The sequence below is a fragment of the Amblyomma mixtum genome, chromosome 2 (genome assembly GCF_055824585.1).
Source record: "Amblyomma mixtum isolate Tamu chromosome 2, ASM5582458v1, whole genome shotgun sequence".
Taxonomy (NCBI): domain Eukaryota; kingdom Metazoa; phylum Arthropoda; class Arachnida; order Ixodida; family Ixodidae; genus Amblyomma; species Amblyomma mixtum.
The window spans coordinates 302,804,808-302,825,522 of NC_143013.1; the positions used below are offsets into that span (position 1 = coordinate 302,804,808).

Below are 20,715 nucleotides of genomic sequence, written 5' to 3' on the forward strand. Positions count from 1 at the left end.
TTAGGGCGGTGAATAGCTAGCAGAGAGCAAGCCCTTGTTGACCATTAGAAAATAAACGTTGGTGCAGCCATATCTTTTTTGGCTGCCCTCGTGTCGCGATGGTGCACAGATGATGATGCAGTCGTTGTCCAGGCCACAGATGTTCAATAATTTATGCAGAGACGTTTTTTTTTTTTCAAATTTTTCCCTACAGTCATGCGGTGCTGCAGGGAACAGTCAAAAAGCCGCCGCTTCCAGTTATGAAGCCAAAGATACTAAATACGTAAGTGCCGCAATCACTTCTGCGACGACTGAAAAACTTCAGTTCTCGTGGCACAGCAAGTACAATCTTTTCGAAATGAGCTCAACCCCAGGAGTAAGAAACTCTAGCCAATTTCGGTTTCAGCTACTTCAGCCCACCTGGAGACTGGTGGAGAACTAATGTTTAAAAATAGAGAGTTCAAGCATAGCTGACCCGTTTACGTGATCCGCTTCCGCTAGGCACCGCTGCGCGTGCGCAGAACGCCACTACGGCGCCAGATGGCGCCACGTTGCCGTCGGCTGCGTGCCCGCCGTGGAGGAAGGCAAGGTGCGCGCCTACCACGTCGGAACCAATCAGCGCGCACGGATTGCTGCCCGCCAGGGCTCCGCGGTAGCGGGTCGCGCATCACGCTTTGCCTTAATTAACTCTCTAGTGAATCATTTCCACACATGTACGCAACGGGAAATGAAGCTGTTTTCGTTTCGCCAACTGTGGCTTGAGTCCGGCTCAGAGATGGAGTGTTTTTTTTTCTTCTGGATAACGTTGCCATAACATCGATACGATGCTCCAAGTGGCTCTCGTTCGGCCGCTATGGCAGCAGTTGGCGCTGGCGTCTGCACTGGATAGGGCGTTTCACCTAAGACTTTACGCTGTTTTTGAAAATAGGCTTTTCGAGTTAGAAGAGTGCTTTTCTCAGCATAACATTGTCAGCACAGTAGTACATCAGAATACAGCTAAGATGTGCTAACTAGTAGGATGGTTAACTATTACTGAATAGTTAACTTTTTAACTATTACTGTCAGGTGTGTAGCTCACCGTAAGTAACATCTATATCAGTTTTTAGAATATCGAAAATACGGTTACCCTCGGCGCTATGGCCCAACAAATTACGGCTATATACATCGTGCCAAAATACATGCGCTTCCAAGAAGCCTGCAGGCAAAGCAACCTCTCCAGTACACGTAACTCGTCGAAATAGCCAAAATTTGTTGGGCCACAGCGCCTAGGGTAACCGGTAACCGCGCATTGGCGCATCGCTTAACCGCTGCGCCATTGCGCTGGTAGTGGTATGAGGACTCGCCGCGATCTATGAATGTTAAGTAGACGATGGTCAGTTCTGCATATTCGGCATTCACCTATTAAAGCTGCCGCGTCATACCTTTAGGCTTAGCTTAAATGTGCCTTCCAACTAACGGTGTCTTCGGCTGACGGCACTCGTGCAGTTTTTTGCGCACTCGTGCGGTGCCCCACGTTCGGCTGGATGCCACTCGCGCAGTGCCGTACGTTCGGCTTGGACGAGCACGACACGCGTGCGCGCCACCGTGCCACCGTGGAGACCGACGGTGGAGCGCGGTGCAATCCTGTCGTGCAGCGCGCGCTAGCAGACGACGCTGTTCACGCTACAAGCGTTTGCTGACTCAGCATCGACGAAGAGGAAAAAGCATTACAAGTGGACATATTTTACAGAAATGTTGAATATTATAGCAGCAATACATTTATTCACGCTGCAATCAAGCAGCCACAGGCCGGCGAGCCATATCTATTATGAGAAAATTAGAGGTTTGTCAATATCTTTAATGCTGGTGGACATATTTTACAGAATTGTTGGATATTATAGCAGCAATACACTTATTCGCGCTGCAATCAAGCAGCCACAGGCCGGCTAGCCGTATCTCTTATGAGAAAATTAATGGTTTGTCAATATTTCTAGTGCTGCTAGTTCTGCCTTAGCTCATGCAAGCAGCGAACGGCATATGCTGTTCATCTGGCATGTCTGCATGTTATAACATCATACTTTTTGCAAACGTATGCACAGGTTAAAGGATATCAATAAAGCGACAATGTGGGGCGCTTAGTAGACTGAGAGTCACCTGCAGATATTTTCGGGAGTTACTCTATAGCTGAAGCTCTAAAGGCGTATGCATCGAAACCGGCAAGCATAACGCCTTTGTGTGATGTCTGAGAAGCATGCGCCACCATAATTAATCGCAGTATCTCACGAGCAGGCTCGTGGAGCTCGCGTTTCCCGCCGTGTTCTCAAGAGGTTGTTGCTAATTGTACAAATTACTGACTTCGCTTGTTGGCGTCGGCCGCTCGTAAGAAAAGCCTCTAAGATTATCGAGGGCCTCGGTGAACAGAGGGCAGGAAGAGAAACGGCACTCTGCGAGTGTTTAGCACGTTCGGCTGATGTGCAAGGGGACGTGCCACTCGTGTAGTATTTGACGTCACTTACTGCGCACCGGCACGGAGGCAGTGCGTCTCAGCCGAAGGCACCATAAGGCACCATAAGCTTTCAACGACCACTTTTCCTAGTCTCCGCTCGTGGTGCTGTATATTCCTGCTCGTCATGTGGCTATACACTCGTAGCGATTATTCACTGAGCGCAAATTTTCGCCCTGTTAGGTACGTGGAAAAACTGAAGTTCATCTTCGCCGGGAGAGCTGAGCTTGGGGATAGTGAAGGTGCCATACAAGTAAGTTGAAAAGAACGTCTTCGACGCCACCTATACTGACACGCAGTTTGCCTGCAGTAAGTTCACTAGACGGCTGCAAACAGCGCATGCCGGAGTTGTTAATATCGAAGCTTTCCCGTCTCCTCGACTGAAAGCTGTCATGCCGTGCTCGCGTACTAGTGACGTAAGCGAGGTAATCTATGCATACTGAAGTGGAGAATGCAATATACCGTGTTCCGTCTGCACGCTAAACACGAATCAGCCTATACATGAGTAAAAAGAGAGTTATGCTGCGCTCCAGCGCATTTCCTTTTAGGGGCAGGGTATAGTACCCAATCACGAAGTAAACGGGATGCTTACTCTTGGCAATGGAGGTATATTCCTACCTCAAGGCGTAGTAACTTGATGTAGTTAGCAACTGGAGGAGCCATTTAAACGCGGCATAGGAGGTCCTGAGGTTAGCAAGCCGAGGGGATTTAAACCTAGTCAAAAGTCTTCGTAACCGCTAAAAGTTCGCATGTTTTCAAGAGGGAATCAGTTTCTGTTGCGAACTGTAATTATTCCGCATTTTCTGTAATGGAAATCTGCCCCAAGGCTTCGGCAGAATACCCTGCCCCTAAAAGAGAATGCACTACAGTACAGCTTACTCTCTTTTTATGCCCATAGAGGCGAATTTGTGATCGCAATGAAGGCTAAAGTAGCGCGCAGCCTGTTTGGTTAGTGCTTTTGCAGATGCGATGACGATGGCGAGAAAAAAAAAAATAGAAAACACGCTGTATCATAAAATTGGTCATGGTAATTGTGATAATCAGTTATTTCAAAAAGAAAAAAAGGAAAGTGACCGATGGTTGTGAGCAGTGGCAAAGTAGTCAAAATCTGCTTTGCTTGTAGTGTGCGTTCAATGCGGTCATTACTTCCACCTGAGACGTGCCGCGTTGCGAATTCTGAGGAAATGTTGCGCAACAAGGAAACTAGGAGTGCCATCAATCAACAGTGTTTGCTGTGTCGTCTAGTAAAGCTTCAGCAGTCTCCATGATTACGGCTATTTCTTTTCGATCGCGGCACAAAGCACGGTGAATAATCTTTGAGGCCAGTCTTCTCACGGCCCAAATGTGCTTTCCAAGTCCGTGATTGTATCCACACTTAAAGTTTGTTTCCAGAAATGTCGTACTGTCCGTGGTATGCCCACAGTTTGTTGTGTGAAATAGGGAAAAGGGAGGGGAAAAAACAGCATTCTAAATACAAACGACTGGCGCGTGAAACGCACGATGACATTCCTCTTGGCAGTCCTTTGTCTTCGGTGCGGTTGTTTTGTGTCCGTCATGAATGTTAGCCCAGTAGCGACTTCTGTGTAAACTAGCGGGTGTTTGTCCTGCTCTGAATGAAGTCTTGCTCTCTTCACGCCGCAGAAGGAATCCAAGGTATCTCCTGATATACTGAAGCGCTTTGAAGACGCACCTAACCCTGGCTTACCGAAGGATAAGTACGATGAGTACGGTATTGTACACGACGTGGGTGAAGACTTCGGCGGAGCGCACCTCTCCATTCGGGACCATCTTGGCAATGCGCTCTCGATCACTACGGGCCTAAACTCGGAGTGAGCACAAATTTGTTGGACGGGTGTTACAGCGGCCCCTCTTACTGTCTTCTTCTTCATTTGGTGACTTTCTTTGTGATTCACTGTTTAGCGTCATCAGTGTTTAAATTCAGAGGGTCTCGGGGGGGCCTCAACCCCCCCCCCCCCCCCCCCCCCCCAGTATTGGCAAGGAATCTAGATCCCCCGTGCTAGAATGTAGAGACTGCATGAATATGAAGCAAGCAGCCATTTCGTATTCTTCTTGTCAGTGGTGGTCGAAACGTTTCTTTATCAAAACGTTTCTTTATCATTTAGAAAATATTGCTCTGCTTTTTAGTAAGAATGATTAACGTATTTTCTCAAATCCTAGAGAGAGAAAAATGCATAGTTGACAGAACTCACAAAGGGTCGAAGAAAAAGGGCAACGCATGCCTTCGCACCACGAGTCAGACCAGAGCTTGCCGCTCAGCTACAAGGCTGTACAACAGCAACGCGCATACTGGTATAGCGTGGGGATCATTTGTTTCAGTCCTGTGATATGAACTGGGAGAAAAAAATTTCCGACGATTACGTTACTTCCTAATGCAGAATTTGAGTGCAGCTCATCAGCTGTTTCAGCTTTTCGATAGATTGAGGAAAGAATTCGACGGCGGCGACGGTAAGCTTCTGCTTCGGCGGCACGCACCTCTGAATTCTGGCGGCGACGGCGCTGGGCCTCTGCTCTGGCAGTTCGTTTAGCAGCAGCGGCAGACGAAGGACTTCCACCAGTTGCCTCGCTCATGGCTCAGAAATAACTGTCATAGAATAAACTATATATATATATATATATATATAGGCAGGCGGTTTGCAGTGGCGAACGGCGGCGGCTCTGCGTTTTGGCTCGGGCGGTGCACATATCGAGATCCGCCGCCACCGATCCGGAGCTCTGATTACCGCCGCACAAGGGTGGCATTGGAGGAGGAGCGAAGAGAGCAGTTAAGTTATCGGGAGGTCGCGAGAGATAGCGCCAGGAGCTATGAGGGACTATCACTATGGGACTATGAAATAGGGACTATGAAACAAATTTATTGAGATTATGTAAAGATAGGCAATCCATCACTCGTCACTCCAGCGCAAGAATTTTTGAGCTAGCATCAATAACAACGAAGTTATAGGCGATTAAAAATCACCCTCCTCCTCTCCCCCCTCAACTCGTACGCGCGGGGCACCATAAAAAAATAAAGATAACAGCTCCGGGACTGGGCTCCGCCCATGAAAACGTCAATCGCTGACGTTCGGTTTACAACTTCCGGTTGTCGCACTCGCAAGGAGCAGCGTGCGTCGGCAGCGTCTCTCCGGTCTCGGCGCTTTCTTGGATTGCGGCGCGCGTCGGGTTTCTTTGCTAGTTGGCAGAATGGACCCGGACCTGTTCCCGGCTCACACAATGTTTTATTTTTTTGTGCGCTGGTTCGGCCGTCACACCGATGCTGCCAAGTCTTGGTGTGAAACACCGTGCATATACTGAGCCTAGCTCTCGAATGATGTTGGACACCCGGCTGCGGGATCGCAAAATCGCGCCGCCCGACTTAGAACACAAGGAACATACGGTATTACGGTCGTAAAACGGACGGGAGAGTCAAAGAAGGTCGGGACCGAGTCTGCATGTCGAAGCAGCAGCCGAATGTGAACAGCAGCAGTACGTAGCCGTCAGGCCAAGGCCCTCCGCGACAGCTAACGCTTCGAATTCGTCCTGTGCCCTAAGTAAATGCGGCACCTTTTTTTAAGTTCTCGTAGATAAAATTGTCTTCCATCGCAGATCATATCGTGTAAACGTCCATACCGATGGCTGTAAGCTGGAAACTCACCTTCCCGGCGGGAAGAAACAGTGTCGGCAGCGACTTCGGTCGAAGCTTCAGGTGCTTGACATTCATGCCTGACTATCGAACGAGCGCTGGGTTATAGTAGTAAGCGTCAGGTGCGAAGTGTCGACCGCAAACGCGGAGTCTTCGGCGTGCGTGCGACGCTGGCAGTCCGATGCGCTCCATCCAGGCTGCTCGCTCACGCACATCTCTAGGAGTAACACCTCGCCAGTCACTGGGTTTGCAGCCGACGACACAGCAAGGCGTATTCATCTTGGGCGGTCGAAAAAGGCACTGCTAGTGGCTCCCGAACTCGCGACAGAAAGAGGCGGCAGAGGTAAATTAAAACCATATGCGCGAAGGCAATGCCCTCGCTCGCGCTTGCCCCAGGGGGTCGCGCGGCAGCTCGAGCAGACGATTTTCACCGCTACCGGAAGTGTGCCCGTGACGTCGAAGCTGCCGCGGCTCTAGCGAATGACAGCGTGTGGTGGCCTGCCGACGTCATGGGACTAGTGACGTCTATCTTCCCGGTTTTGGTTTCAGAATTGCTCCCTACGAAGACACCAAGCGGCCCGCGAATTTTGAAAAACACGGTTTTTAAAAATTCATAATAAATTGCCGGCTGAGTTCCGAAGACTCATACTTGGTGTCAATGCTTCTGAGCATCACTTCTAACATTTACAAGCGGCTTTTAATTCTTTTCATGGTCCCTTTAAAGCCCTAGCGCAACTAGAGCAGCGCGCTGCCCCGGCCACGGTGGAAGTCTGTTTCTTCCACCGTGGCCCCGGCTGCGGAGCTGTTTACAACGGACAACGGAGACGCTGCGAAATGCAGGAACGGGCGCCAAAGAGCTGCGCTCTAAAACAACCTTAAAATGCTGTTAAGGCGCTCGTCTACCGAACCGGAGTACCCGGGTTCGAACCCGACCGCGACGGCCGCGTTTCGATGGAGGCGGAACGCAAAAGGCACCCATGTGCTGTGCGATGTCAGTGCGCCTTAAAGATCCCCAGGTGATGGAAATTATTCCGGAGACCTCCACTACGGCACCTCCTTTTCTCTTCGTTCACTCCTACCTTCCTCCCTTCCGTTACGGCGTGGTTCAGGTGTCCACCGTTATACGTGAGACAGGTGCTGCGCTATTTCCTGTGTTCAAAAACCAATACACCACCTTCGTATAAAACGATGTGTAAAATAGGCCGCCAGTTGCTTTCTCTGTCTTTTCCTTTTTATTCCCTCTCCATCTGCGCTTGATTCACTAAGACCCCCTTCGATGCAGCCAGACTTTAAGCACTGGGTGCCATGCAAAAACTTGCATCGCGTTGTCAGTGACTTCGAGTGGCTCCATGGCCTAATGTCGCCATCTGCCGGAAAGTAGAGGCTAGTGACTGGAATGGACAGCAGAGGCGGTGTTATGCGATGCCTGGAGAGAGCAGCAGAAAATCGAGCCATAATCCCCTCACCAGCAAAGCGACGGTCAGAGGCTGTGTTTACGCTGACTAAGCGTTCCTTTTAAAAGGTCCATTTTGTCTGCATGCGCTGGTCATAATGCAGGGGAGAATATGAGGTGAGCGCGGAGGTTCCCCAGTTTCCAAACCGATAATATTGAAATAGTAGAGCCACGTTCCGTTGTGTGTGAGTGTACAAAAGTGAGATGATGGGCTAACGGTGCTCCATTGTGGCAACACAGAGCAAAGAACAAGGACGTTATCTTGCTCCATGAGACAGCAGTCTTCGTCTTTGGTCCCTTCAGGCACTGGTCTCTTCTATATTCTCCTCGTTCCTTGCACTGTGTTGTAACACTGATAGATCAGCTGCAGTTTGTGCGCCATTTAAGCCGTTTCTGTGCGTTTCAGTACCGCTTTCGTAACTCTATGCTGGTTAAAGAACTGCCCCACATTATAATTTTTATGAACAGCATTAGCTGAATGGTTTATACGCCTGTGTCTCATTTATTGACTCCCCTTTCTGGCTTTCGCAGGTTCGGCGCCAAGTACTTTGTGTCGGGCTTTTTTATGAACAACTACATGGACGCGTTCGGGAAAGCTGGCGGCAAACATGGGCGAACCGAGTCGCCGGTCAACTTGCTGCGACCACTCAAGCGGCCGCTGACCTTCATGGTGCCCACCATCGTCACCAACGCCAGCAAGAAAGTGAACCTCCACGCCGTGCTGGGGGCCAGCGGAGGACTGGCGGCAATATCGGCCCTCGGTCTGGTGCGCAATGAGTGGCCCTCTGCTAGCGCAGATGGAAGCCATCGGGTGCATATAGTACTTCTCGTTTTGCACGGGTTACATGCAACGAGTAATCGTATGACACCACCCGGAAGGCTGTACGACATACGGTTGCGTCACAGTTTTGATACAAATGTTCTCGGGAAAATTTCCGCCACATTGAGGTCGGCCAGTGGCGAGTATATATAAACGAACGACATGTATAGGATTGTCTGAAATGGCGCTACTCGGATTTCTGTGTGCGTCATACGGCCGCTTGATGACGTCGCCCTATTTTTCTTGACATCGCTGGGATTTTCTTCACCATCTACAACTATACACACACGCACACACGCGCGCGCACACACACACACACACACACACACACACACACACGCACACACACACACACACACACACGCACGCACGCACGCACGCACACACACACACACACACACACACACACACACACACACACACACACACACACACAAGCCGCCGGATTTTCTCGTAGGGGGACTAGTAGTTCTTTCACATTAAAAACAGATGATGACATGCTTGCGTTAGAAGGCGCATACCCTAGTTTCTGTGTGTCCCACAAGATTGCAGGCCGTCCATGCATGCGCGTTGATGTGGCATTGATTGACTGTTAATAGTTCTTTTGTGGCGCTTGTTCCAGATGTTAGCCTGCGCGGAAAAGTACCCGCTCAACAGCTGCGTCGAGTACAACGTTCCCGTGCACCCGAAACTCGATGCCGTCACGTTCAAGGTCCAAGTGGGCACGCCGTCGTCGGCCTTCAACCCGGTGTGTGCCGCAGGCGAGCCTCTCTCACGCTGAATTCTTTTCTTGCGCACACAAAGACGACACAATAATACAAGGGAGACAGGACGGAGCGCCACTGTTTTATTCAAGAAAAGTACAAGATATATATATTGAAAAAATGGATAATCACAGATGCGTCGTGCAAGCCAAAAAACCAGAAAAAAGCACCAAATGAAGGGCACAGGTGGCTCACCTCTTATCTAATTTATCTAGAAAGGCAAAATCTTTATCATGCAATGTCACAGATGGTGTACGAACACATGAACTACCACCTTTCCTAACATGGTAGTCCTCAGCCAGTTCTCGCGCAGGAGTGTCGGCGCTCCTGCACAAGATGCTGGTGCCTTGGAGCCTTGCATCACTCATCGTTTTTTTTTTGCTTTGTTTTCTGTCATTTTCTTTTACACACTCATTGATGTGTGCCGGAAGCTGTGAACCGGTACCGTTTCACAAGGACAAATTGTGTTCCCATAGGCGCTCATTAACACATCGGTCCGATTGTCCGATGTACACCTTCCCACACTTCAACAGAATTTTGTACATAACCCCTTTTTGACACTTCACAAACTGGTTCACATGTTTGATTTTGCAGTCTGAGTTGTTGCTACTATCCTGCGAAACTAGACGACACAGTGAAAAGAGTTGCCTTGCCCCCCCCCCCCCCCCCCCACAAAAAAAAAAAAAAAACACGGGTACCTCACGCTGGCCTGTTGACACACGGGCTTTCGACATCGAGAGCGAACGGAAATCGCCCTTCTGAAATGCAGTGCCGCTCACCCTTTGTGCGCTCGCGCCACCGGCAAATAATGTGGAGTTGCAATCTTTTTGAGTGACGAGGGGCGAGCGCAACCTCCCTCTCGCATTCCTATTGCCTAGAAACGAAAAACCGGTTTTTCCGGTTCCACACTGATCCTGCTGGCCGCTCGCTCTTAATGCCGAATGGTTGGTTTCGTTTATTGGGGTTTAATGTCCCAAAGCAACTCACGCTATGAGGGACGCCGTAGTTAAGGGCTCCGGAAATTTCGACCACCTGGGGTTCTTTAGCATGCACTTACATCACAGCACACGGGCCTGTAGAATTTCGCCTTCATCGAAACTCAGCCGCCGCGGCCGGGATCCAACCCGCGTCTTTCGGGTCAGCAGCCGTGCGCCGTAACCACTGAGCCACCGCGGCGGGCTTAATGCCGAATGCTCTAGTGAGAAGGAATCATCGCTTTGCACCTCTTTGTTACTTGAGCGGAATACACCACTCTGACACCACTCTGACACACTCTGGCGAGGCTGCTGACCGTATTAAAGAATAAGCGGCCACAATGCGAAACGCTATAGTTCGGCCATTCAGCTTCAATATTCGGGCAAATGGCAGCGCTTCTTATATTATTGCGAAACCAATACTACTTGCACTTTGCAGGGTGACCACCATCGTGCCGCGGCGGTGACCACCTTTGACCTTCATTTGACCTTGATTGCATTAGTTGGATTAGATTGGATTACATTAGATTGGATTGGACTGGATTGGACTGGATTGGATTAGATTAGATTACATTAGATTCAGTAGATTACATTGCATTGGATTCGATTGGATTGGATTGGATAGCAGTGGATTGGATAGGATTGAATCGGCTTGGATTGCATTGGAATGGAATGGATTGGATGGGATTGGATTGGTTCGGATTGGATTGTATTACCGATGCATCACCACAAGTATAACCACAAGCACCACCACCAGCTACACTACCAGCTGTACCATGGCGTAGGTACGGATATTGCTTTCGCAATTACCGGGCTTAACCAAGCTAAGCCGCAGCGAATTTTTTCAATGCCAGTCAGATGACGCATTTTGGGCTGATCATGCCGTTTTCTATTAGATTTTCTTTCTCTTATTCACTAAAATTCTTGCCTTCTCCGCGCTCGATGCGAAGGGGGGGGGGGGGGGGGGGGGTCACTTAACTAAACACAGCATGGTTTTACAGAAGGGTGGGCTTTACAGAAAATAGTTGGTTGGTTTAGGTTGGTTTATGGGGTTTAACGTCCCAAAGCGACTAAGGCTATGAGAGACGCCGTAGTGGAGGGCTCCGGAAATTTCGACTACCTGGGGTTCTTTTACGTGCACTGACATCGCACAGTACACGGGCCTGGAATTTCTCCTCTAAAGAAATTCAGCCGCCGCGGCCGGGATCGAACCCGCGTCTTTCGGGCCAACAGCCGAGCATCATAGCCACTGAGCCACCGCGGCGGCTCTTACAGAAAATAACCGCAATGGTTGCCACGTTAGTTAAACAAGTAGTATGATCTGCTACTGCTTTGAAGTCCGATGGGCAGGCGATAGCGGTGATGTTGTGGGAAGGGCCGTTCCAACATCATGCTGCGTGGGGGAAGAAAGAGGCAGGGAACTTGACCGTATGGGCTCAAGGCCAGGCAACTCGAAAAATATGGCCAGTGCGATGAGATATGCGAGCTAGTAGTGTAATGCAGCCTGCGTAAGTCATAGGTGCTGTAAGAGAAATTATGAAACAGGGTTATACTGGCGATGCGGTGAGGAAGCACAAGGGTTGACAAGTTTGATTCTGCATTTAAGGATGATACGCTGACTTAATATGAATAGGTATTATGAATGAATATAATGGCAGGGTTTAGAACTTTTTGTTGGGCTAGATGGTGCATGTTGTAAGAAAAGAACAGTAGCGCAACCAAGACGAACACAAGAGAGGACCACACACAACTATCGCTAAACTTATCTAATACCCCTGCCACACGGCAAATTTAATGTCATTCTCATCGAATGACATTTGTTCGACTTAATGTCATTTTTTCTGCGCGCTGCTAGACGGCAAAAACTAATGTCATTTGCAAATGATGGCGATTGCGATGGAAAGAGAGTACAGTGAGTACAGCATACAAAAATTTCGATGTATGCTTCAATACGTTGCAAAAAGTATTGCTTTGCTAATGGAAACCGATTCTAAAATCTTCATCCTCATTTTAATCAACGTATTTAGATAGGCACGCTGTGCGAGGGATCTAAAAACGTTGATTTCAATAACGTGTTGATCACTGCTATCCACCTTAAGTCCAAGCCAAGCCAAACCTCAGCCAGCGGCGGCAGGCAAATGGAGGACGTCATATTGTGAAATGCTCTCTATGGTGAAATTAGACAGTATTATCTGTGCGTCCGCAAAAGCTTTGCGCATGCTACGGGCGCACCTTGCGCGCACTGCCGCTTGCCCTCACAACAGTTTTAGTAGGGAGCACGGTGGTTGGGTGTGACTAGCGTAGCGCGCGAGAAGCATAACATACTGTGGCGCCATCTAGACGATAGCAAGTCAAACCTTCTGAACTGAGTGCCGAAAAAACGTTTTTCTCTTTTATTAACGGCAGTAATGAATGCATTCGAAGGCTTTGTTTTTTTTAATGTAAATCAATTGGATGAAATGAAAATGTAGATTCTAGTGCAAAGTTGGAGAAATACTTCGCTCGGGGTCGTTGCTATGACGACAGTGTACGCCGTACATAGTTAAGCGTAGCATCAAGAAATTCTGAAATTTATCTCAAAAGCGATTGATATTTCAAACCTATATTGTTACGGAGGGATGAGAATGTACAAAATAAAAGCGAATACAACCGTTTAGAGCAAGCTATCGCGTCGAAAAATGCAGCGGCGACGCAGTATTCGGTCCGAAGCGGGCGAGCTGGGCGTCGCCATGTTGTGAATGTTAACCACGCAAGGCTGGTAGCGAGAGTGAGTTTTATTTTTTTCCAATTCTATTTGGCATTTTTATATACATAAATGAACGACAGCACAATCGTAGGGACGCGGAAATATTACAGTGCTTGTGACGTTTTTGTAATCGTTTTTTTTCGGTGTATATTCTCCCCAAGTCTCTGGTGTCGAGGGAACACATTAGCTCGGACGTCGCAGGCGAATGTGTTCAGGGAACTCATTCGATACCTAATGTCGTTTTCATCGAATGACATTAGATTTTCTCGTGTGGCAGCAAACTAATGTCGTTTTCAACGAATGTCATTCGATGGCAATGACATTAAATTTGCCGTGTGGCAGGGGTATAACTTTATTCACTAACAGCGCAGCAAATATGAGGAAAACCAGGACACGTGCAGAGAGATAACCAATTTCCACACAACACTATCTACAGAACCGTTCAAGATACGCCATTTCCGATTTGAAGAGGTTCACCGACGTATCGCTAACACAAGATACACCTCTCTTCCTCATATGAAATGCTTCCAATAGTTTCCTTGCCCTTGTGTCTTTGCTTTTACATGAGATAAAGATTTTAGATAAAGTTTCATGATAAAGATAAAGGTAAAGTTTCATGAGATAAAGATTTTAGGTAAAAGCAAAGACACAAGGCAAGGGAACTATTGGAAGCATTTCATATAAGGAAGAGAGGTGTATCTTGTGTTAGCGATACGTCGGTGAACCTCTTGAAATCGGAAATGGCGTATCTTGAACGGTTCTGTAGATAGTGTTGTGTGGAAATTGGTATCTCTCTGCACGTGTCCTGGTTTTTCTTATATTTGCTGCGCTGTTAGTGAATAAAGTTAGATGAAGTTTAGCGCTAGTTCTGTGTGGTCCTCTCTTGTGTTCGTCTTGGTTGCGCTACTGTTCTTTTCTTACAGTGACAGGGTGCTGGGCCGATTCGAAGGCATCTGTATCGAGGCAAGCTAGCTTCAATTTCTCGTCAGTGTCCCCTAAAAAAGGGTGTTCAATCCTTTTTACCACTACCAATTCCTCTGTCTAGAAAACATCTAAACTGCGCTAGTCCTGTCCTCTGCCTTGCCCTTGTCTTGAGCACTGCTTTAGAAACGGCACAATATCGACAATAGTTAATACATGATGGTGAAGACAACGAACTTACTTTTTTTGCACTGTATAACTGCGGCTTATATGCGCCGTTCCAAAACTAGTACGATTAAGCAATATACAGTTAGCGCCAATGTAAAAGGGAACACATCGTGAACATCAAGTAATGAATACTCCATGACCATCAGTAAGGACACTTATCTTTTTTTTTTTCTAAGAAGTCTCTCTCTTTTTCTTTAAAACGGGGCAATTAAGGGCCACAAAGCATTTTCGTGGCCCTTGTTCGATCTTATTTCGTGGCCGTCCGCTCGTCCTGCTTCTCCTCATGTCACTGCGGCTCACTGCATGCGCTGAGCTTACGCAGCCGCCGATACTCCATCTTCAGCGACATACTTCCGTGGTCACCGTCTCTGCTTGCGGGGTTGTGCCACTACGGTGCACACGCGGCACTGATTCCGGCTTCATTCCAACCTGATACGCGAAGCTGTGTATACACGTCTGCGCACAGCCGGACTCGGCTGCCAACCGCCGCCTATAACCCACCACCGCGGTCGGCCCTGTCACGTGAGCAGCGCACCCGCAAACTCGGCCATGTCATGTGGTCTCATGACGTCACACACTCCGTCGACCAATTAACGCTCGCCCATGTCACTTGACTCTGTGATGAAATCACTGTATCGACCAATCAGCGCATTTTATGATAACCACGCCATTATTTTTTTTCTGTGCTGAGGCTACTAGTGCTATCGAATTAACAAATTCCAACTAGCTGTGTATGTCGTAAATTCAGCGCTATAGTCTCCACTTTTTTTTTCTTGCTATCGTTCAGCCTTTAGTGCTTGCCTAGCTAAAGTGGGTGCCACTCAAAAACTAGGAGTTGCCTTGTTCGGTTTGCGTGCAGGGGACCATATTGTCCAAGAAGTTTGAACAGCCCACTGAGCATGTGACCTTCACGTCAGCCGCCACGGCAATCCTTACCACAGCTCGGGACTCGTGGATGGCGCCCGCCGACACCAAGCGCACCGACGGAAGCTCAGCGGGTGTCGGATACGTGCACCCGGTTTACAAGAATGATAGGACTTGAACACGCACGCTACGCACACGGCCGCACGCCGTCCTCTTCCCGCAGCACGGACGCGAAATGCAGTCGGCGTTGTGGCGTCTGCGTGATATTGCAGCGCTTGTTTCTTTTTTTTTTTAACTTCTGGTGCGTCTAGCGACCTTAACTGGACGTGCATTGAAGGCATGATTGTGCCAGAGGGATCTTGGTTAATATATTTAGCAACACCTCGTAACTTAATTGTTTTATTTTCTCAGACAATTTGTATTTTATGAGCCAAAATGTAGATTTTTTTTAACACTGTGAAGTGAACAGTTTTAATGCAGTCGATCTTTTACGATATCATGAATTTTATTAAAGTGGTGTTTATTCAAGTTACATTATGGCTTACGATAGGCCTGGAGGTACAAGGTTCATTGATTCAAGTGAGGAAGCATGAGGAAGAGGTTGGCCACAGGTGATATGCTGAGGATGGCAGTGACGCTGACGAAGTGGCAGCAGTTAAGAGGCTTGTAACGAGGCTTCAGGCGTTAATAGTGAAACACTGTACTATGCGACAGCAGTAAACTGAGTCTAATGAAAACAGTATTGAAAATAGATGAGTGAACTTTCTATGAGCCCAGCACACCTTGACCAAGTGAATCTGGCGCCTTGAGGGTGATCCTTCAATAAAGTCGTTCTCTCTACCTGTCGTGTCTTTAGTGACTGCCGTTTGCCGTTTGACTGCCGTTTGCCCGTTTGCCCGGTGGTCCCGGGTTCGAACCCCGGACCAGCACGAATTTTTCTTCAACTACGAAGTTTCTGGGAAAGCTGTATAGCTTTCCTTTGTAGCCGTATGGCTGCGCTCGGGTGGATGCCAATGAGTAATTACTCCCTTATTACAAATCTACTCCACCTTGGGGGATTCCCCTAAACATTCGACCAACACTGTTCCCACTTCGAGTTATTGATCAATTCGCTCTCGCTCTACCATAAGCTTGCCGTCCCGGTTAGCTCAATTGGTAGAGCGACTGCTCCGGTGAAGCGGTGGTCCCAGGTTCGAACCCCGGACCAGGACGAATTTTTCTTTCACTGCGAAGTTTCTGAGAAAGCTGTATAGCTTTCCTTTGTAGCCGTATGGCTGCGCTCGGGTGGGTGCCAATGAGTAATAACTCCCTTATTACAAATCTACTCCACCTTGGGGGATTCCCCTAAACATTCGACCAACACTGTTCCCACTTCGAGTTATTGATCAATTCGCTCTCGCCCTACCATAATCTTGCCGTCCCGGTTAGCTCAATTGGTAGAGCGACTGCTCCGGTGAAGCGGTGGTCCCGGGTTCGAACCCCGGACCAGGACGAATTTTTCTTTAACTGCGAAGTTTCTGAGAAAGCTGTATAGCTTTCCTTTGTAGCCGTATGGCTGCGCTCGGGTGGATGCCAATGAGTAATTACTCCCTTATTACAAATCTACTCCACCTTGGGGGATTCCCCTAAACATTCGACCAATATGTATTATATGTATACATATAATACATATAATGCATATAATGAGGTACATATAATTTCCTCGGCGTCTGCCAAGGACCTTATATCACGCTTAATGAAAGAAAGAAGGAATTGAGAGAGCGTGAGAGTTTTTTGTTGACTGAGCAAAGTGAGAAATGTTTTAATGAGTGAGGAGGCAGGGCAGAGGCAAAAATAGCGAGAAAGTGAGTACGAGAAGTGACAGTGGTAGAATACAGTGAGCTGTCAGATGGCCAGATACCTGGCCTTCGTTCACACTGTCGGCTTCAAATATACAATTCCGGAACGAAGCGGCATATGTCCCTAAAAGGGGCCGTCCAGCCAATGGCGTCGACCGATTCCAATGACGTCGCGGTGAATCCCTTTGCACTTACCAGCCACTTGCGATACCGCACTTACAGGTGCAAGGAGATTAACCACCACGTCATGGTAACCGGTCGACGCCTTTGGTTGGAGGTCCCACGTTGGAGGGCGCCTGCCTTTTCTTTCTTCTGATTGTATCAGATTGAAGGTGGCTGCCGCACCAATAGAAACGACTGCAGCTGTCGCTCATTACAAGGTAGCGATAAAGATTAACGGAGATTCTTTTTTTTATTTTCCGGCGTGTACGTGTGAACTCATGGTGTTATATCCCGCCTTCAGTGGCGTACTACTTTACCGAAAGACCTGAGCGGCTGCAAGGTTCAACGGCCTCCCGGAATAAGGGGACCGACCAGCATTTTTTTTTTAACATCTTCATCTTCCCGACTTTTTTCTCTTTCATCCCTTTTTCTCTGTTCTGCATGCCTGCCGTGTTGCAAGGAACATCATCATCATCATCACCTGAATGGCTCGTGGGCACGCGTCCGCGCGCCGAGACGAGAACGAAGAAATGCGAATCTTGAGTGGAAGCAACGATCTGGGGAGAACGACGGCGCTGTCTCGTAAAGCCTGAATTTCAGCCCGCGCGACCATCCCGCACATTCCTGGACCTGGAATACCTCAGCTCAGTATCAACAGCTGGGGCGCTCTGGCTGACGAAGTTCTCGGCTCTACCTCTTCCCGGTTACCGGACAGGTAAGCCAGAGGTTTCGAGTAGGGGTGCTAGTTGGTTAGTTGGTTTTTTGGGGTTTAACCTCCCAAAGCGACTCAGGCTATGAGGGACGCCGTAGTGAAGGGCTCCGGAAATTTCGACCACCTGGGGTTCCTTAACATGCACTGACATCGCACAGTACACGGGCCTTTAGAATTTCGCCTCCATGTAAATTCGACCGCCGCGACCGAGATCGGACCCGCGTCTTTCGGGTCAGCAGCCGAGTGCCATAGCAACTGAGCCACCGCGGTGGGCCGAGCAGAGGTGTTAGCTGGCGACAATGCCTACGAGATTTTTCCGTGTGACTTGTAGAAGCAGGCTTACTATTATTTATCGTTATTTTACAACAGCGTTAGCAGTTGTCAGCTCTTTGCTCAAAAGTGTAGCGTCGGCGTCGGTGCACCGCGCCCACCCCCGGGCTGCACGCAACGGGACAAGCCACCAGCATCCTTCCCTCCCCGCCTCACATCATCCGCCTCGTATTCCAGGCCATCCGTCTCGTATTCGAGACCTCGAATACGAGACTGATGATGCGAGGCCTCCGCTTCGGTCGCCGAGTGGTTAGAACATCCACCGCTAGTACATATCAAGCCTAATATGTCTCCAGTTCTTCGCGACGGTTAGGTTAGGAGGAAGACGATAAGATAACTTCCAGAAAATACCGCATAAATAGCATTGCCTGGTGGATATTCCGGCGAGAGGAGTCCAGGTCTAGGCACTCCTCCTAGAATTTGGAAGGGGCTGGCCCTTAGGGCCACTCCCCATTATCTCCTGTAAATAGCCTCAATAAATGTTTTCCATCACCAACACGTGGCGGAAGTAAATGGACAGAAAGAAGACCCCGCCGCGGTGGCTCACTGGTTACGGCACTCGGCTGCTGACCCCAAAGACGCGGGTTCGATCCCGGCCACGGCGGCCGAATTTCAATGAAGGCGAAATTCTAGAGTCCCGTGTGCTGTGCGATGTCAGTGCACGTTAAAGAACACTGGGTGGTCGAAATTTCCGGAGCCCTTCACTAAGGCGTCCCTCATAACCTGAGTCGCTTTGGGACGTTAAACCCAATAAGCCAATTCGAAAGAAGGCAGACAGAGGGAAAACACAGGAGCGATGGCGAGAAAGCGCGACAGTAAGAGCTGTGTGCACTATTAATGCGATAGCAGCAGTGTCCGCGTCGGGAACAAAATAAACCGTTCTATGTGACGAAATTTGCTGATTGCATAGTTTTTTACACATACGCACAAACGATCGCACAATAAAGAGGTCTGAAGGCATTTTAACTGGTGGTGTCCGTATACTTGCGGCCAGTGGCGTGCCGAGTGACGAGAGCCGAGACTGAATAGCGGCGTGGTACCTAAAGAAGTATTTATTGAACGGAACAGGGACTTATATATAAACTTGGACTAAGTGAAAATGCACAGTTACTAGACAAAGAATGAACATAGCCGAATCTAGCCATTAGTTTACACAGGAAAACCGAACCTGGAACAAGCGTTACAGAGGCATTCATTTCATCTTCCTTAACGGTGAGGAAGCAAACAAGGAAGGGGAATGAGGGGCTCGTTGTAAATATGACAGAAGCCAACAGCCACAGAAACCAAGGGGCACAGGGGATTTTTTTTTAATTAATGTATTTATTTTGTGGTGTTGATCAATTTAGAATATTACTGAATATGTCATCGCTTAAAGCTAATTGATTAGAAAAGCAGAAGAAGAAACAACCACATGCCGCCGGTGGGATCCGAACCCACGACCTCCGAATTACGCAACCTCGCAGCCTGCTAAAGGTGGTAGGCACCCCTCGGCCAACGCGGTTCGAACGCGAGCAAAATGCCCAACGCTGGCACTGGGCGCACGCACGCCCTAGCGCAACGGCCTTTCACTCTACGCGAGGAGAAAGAAAAGCCCCTCCGCAGGGAAAACCTCCCTCAGCGCCACGGTGATGTACACACACACCGTCCTGCAGTTCTACCCACAGAACGGCCCAACTCTCGCACTGTTCCGCTGGCTCACCGCAGCAGCATCAGCAGCAGTCAGAGACAGTTTCCGGTCGAAGACAATATAAGTATAGTCTTCACCGACCGACTGCTGGTTTTTGTTTTCTACTGGCTAATAGCCTTTTTACTGGACTTTTCAAAGCTGTGCCAGTGGCACTTTGAGATTGCAACCTATATTCAGAGAATATTCAGACCGTTGAAGTGGGACCATTTAAATAAAGCACCGCTGAGAGTTGGACGGAAAGCTGTGGTTCAATGCTTGGCAGAACGCCTGGGTACTTTGAACCACACTCGACACCTCCTGGCTTGATCGTTTTTAAATGTTGCTCAACTATACAAATTGCCTAAAACGATTACCGGCGGTTAAAACGATCCCGGCCGCGGCGGTCGAATTTATATAGAGGCGAAATTCTAGAGGTCCTTGTACTGTGCGATGTCAGTGCACGTTAAAGAACCCCAGGTGGTCGAAATTTCCGGAGCCCTTCACTATGGCATCCCGATAACCTGAGTCGCTTTGGGATGTTAAGCCCCCAAAAACCCGCAAGCATTAATTATTTCGCCTTCACAGCATGTAAGCAGCTTTAAGTGTCCTCTGAATTTTTTGTCTGAGAACTGATTAAGTTTTAAAATGTCGTGACTCTCTTTTTACACCATTTTTCTCCATTTTTAAGGCGAAAGCCTTTAATGGCTCTTGCTCGCGGTGTCCGTCCGTGCACTGGAATCGTGCCAACTGTGGCCTCTCCTCCGCGCAGCTGCGCAACCTCCTCCGCTCCTTAGCAACCGGCGCGCCGGTGAGGAGCGCAGCTGTGCGTAGCAACTGTGACGTCACACAGTAGCGATAGAACGAGCGCGCGCGCGCGTCGGCGGAGGCAGCTGCACTGCCGCTCCTTCGCCAGACGTCTCGTTGCAGTCGAGTGAGTGAGACGCATGGCTCCGAAGTGGCCCAGTGATTCCGCGCCAAGCGGTTCGGGGAAGCGGCTGTGGGGTCACCACAAGGCTTTCGCCATCAGACTTTCCAAAGTGTCTTCGGTAATTTTCTTTCGGGTGTGATAAGCAGGCGAGTTTCTGCCAAACTTTTTCGTCGTTTCCTTCCAGCGCTTTTGTCTTCGAAGCGGAAGG

General features: G+C 48.9%; 1 protein-coding gene across 2 annotated transcripts in view; it reads left to right on the forward strand.

Annotated features, from left to right (window-relative positions):
• Positions 1-15,654, forward strand: part of LOC149364731 (glutathione hydrolase 1 proenzyme-like) — a 36,000-nt gene extending 20,346 nt beyond the window's left edge. For both annotated transcript variants that reach the window (XM_089570181.1, XM_089570180.1), the window contains 6 exons: positions 194-262; positions 2,645-2,714; positions 4,103-4,290; positions 8,086-8,320; positions 8,997-9,122; positions 14,867-15,654. In XM_089570181.1, the coding sequence (XP_089426307.1) occupies positions 194-262; positions 2,645-2,714; positions 4,103-4,290; positions 8,086-8,320; positions 8,997-9,122; positions 14,867-15,049 (871 nt within the window). In that variant the 3' untranslated portion in view covers positions 15,050-15,654. The remainder of the gene's footprint in view (positions 1-193; positions 263-2,644; positions 2,715-4,102; positions 4,291-8,085; positions 8,321-8,996; positions 9,123-14,866) is intronic.
• Positions 15,655-20,715: the final 5,061 nt, after the last annotated feature.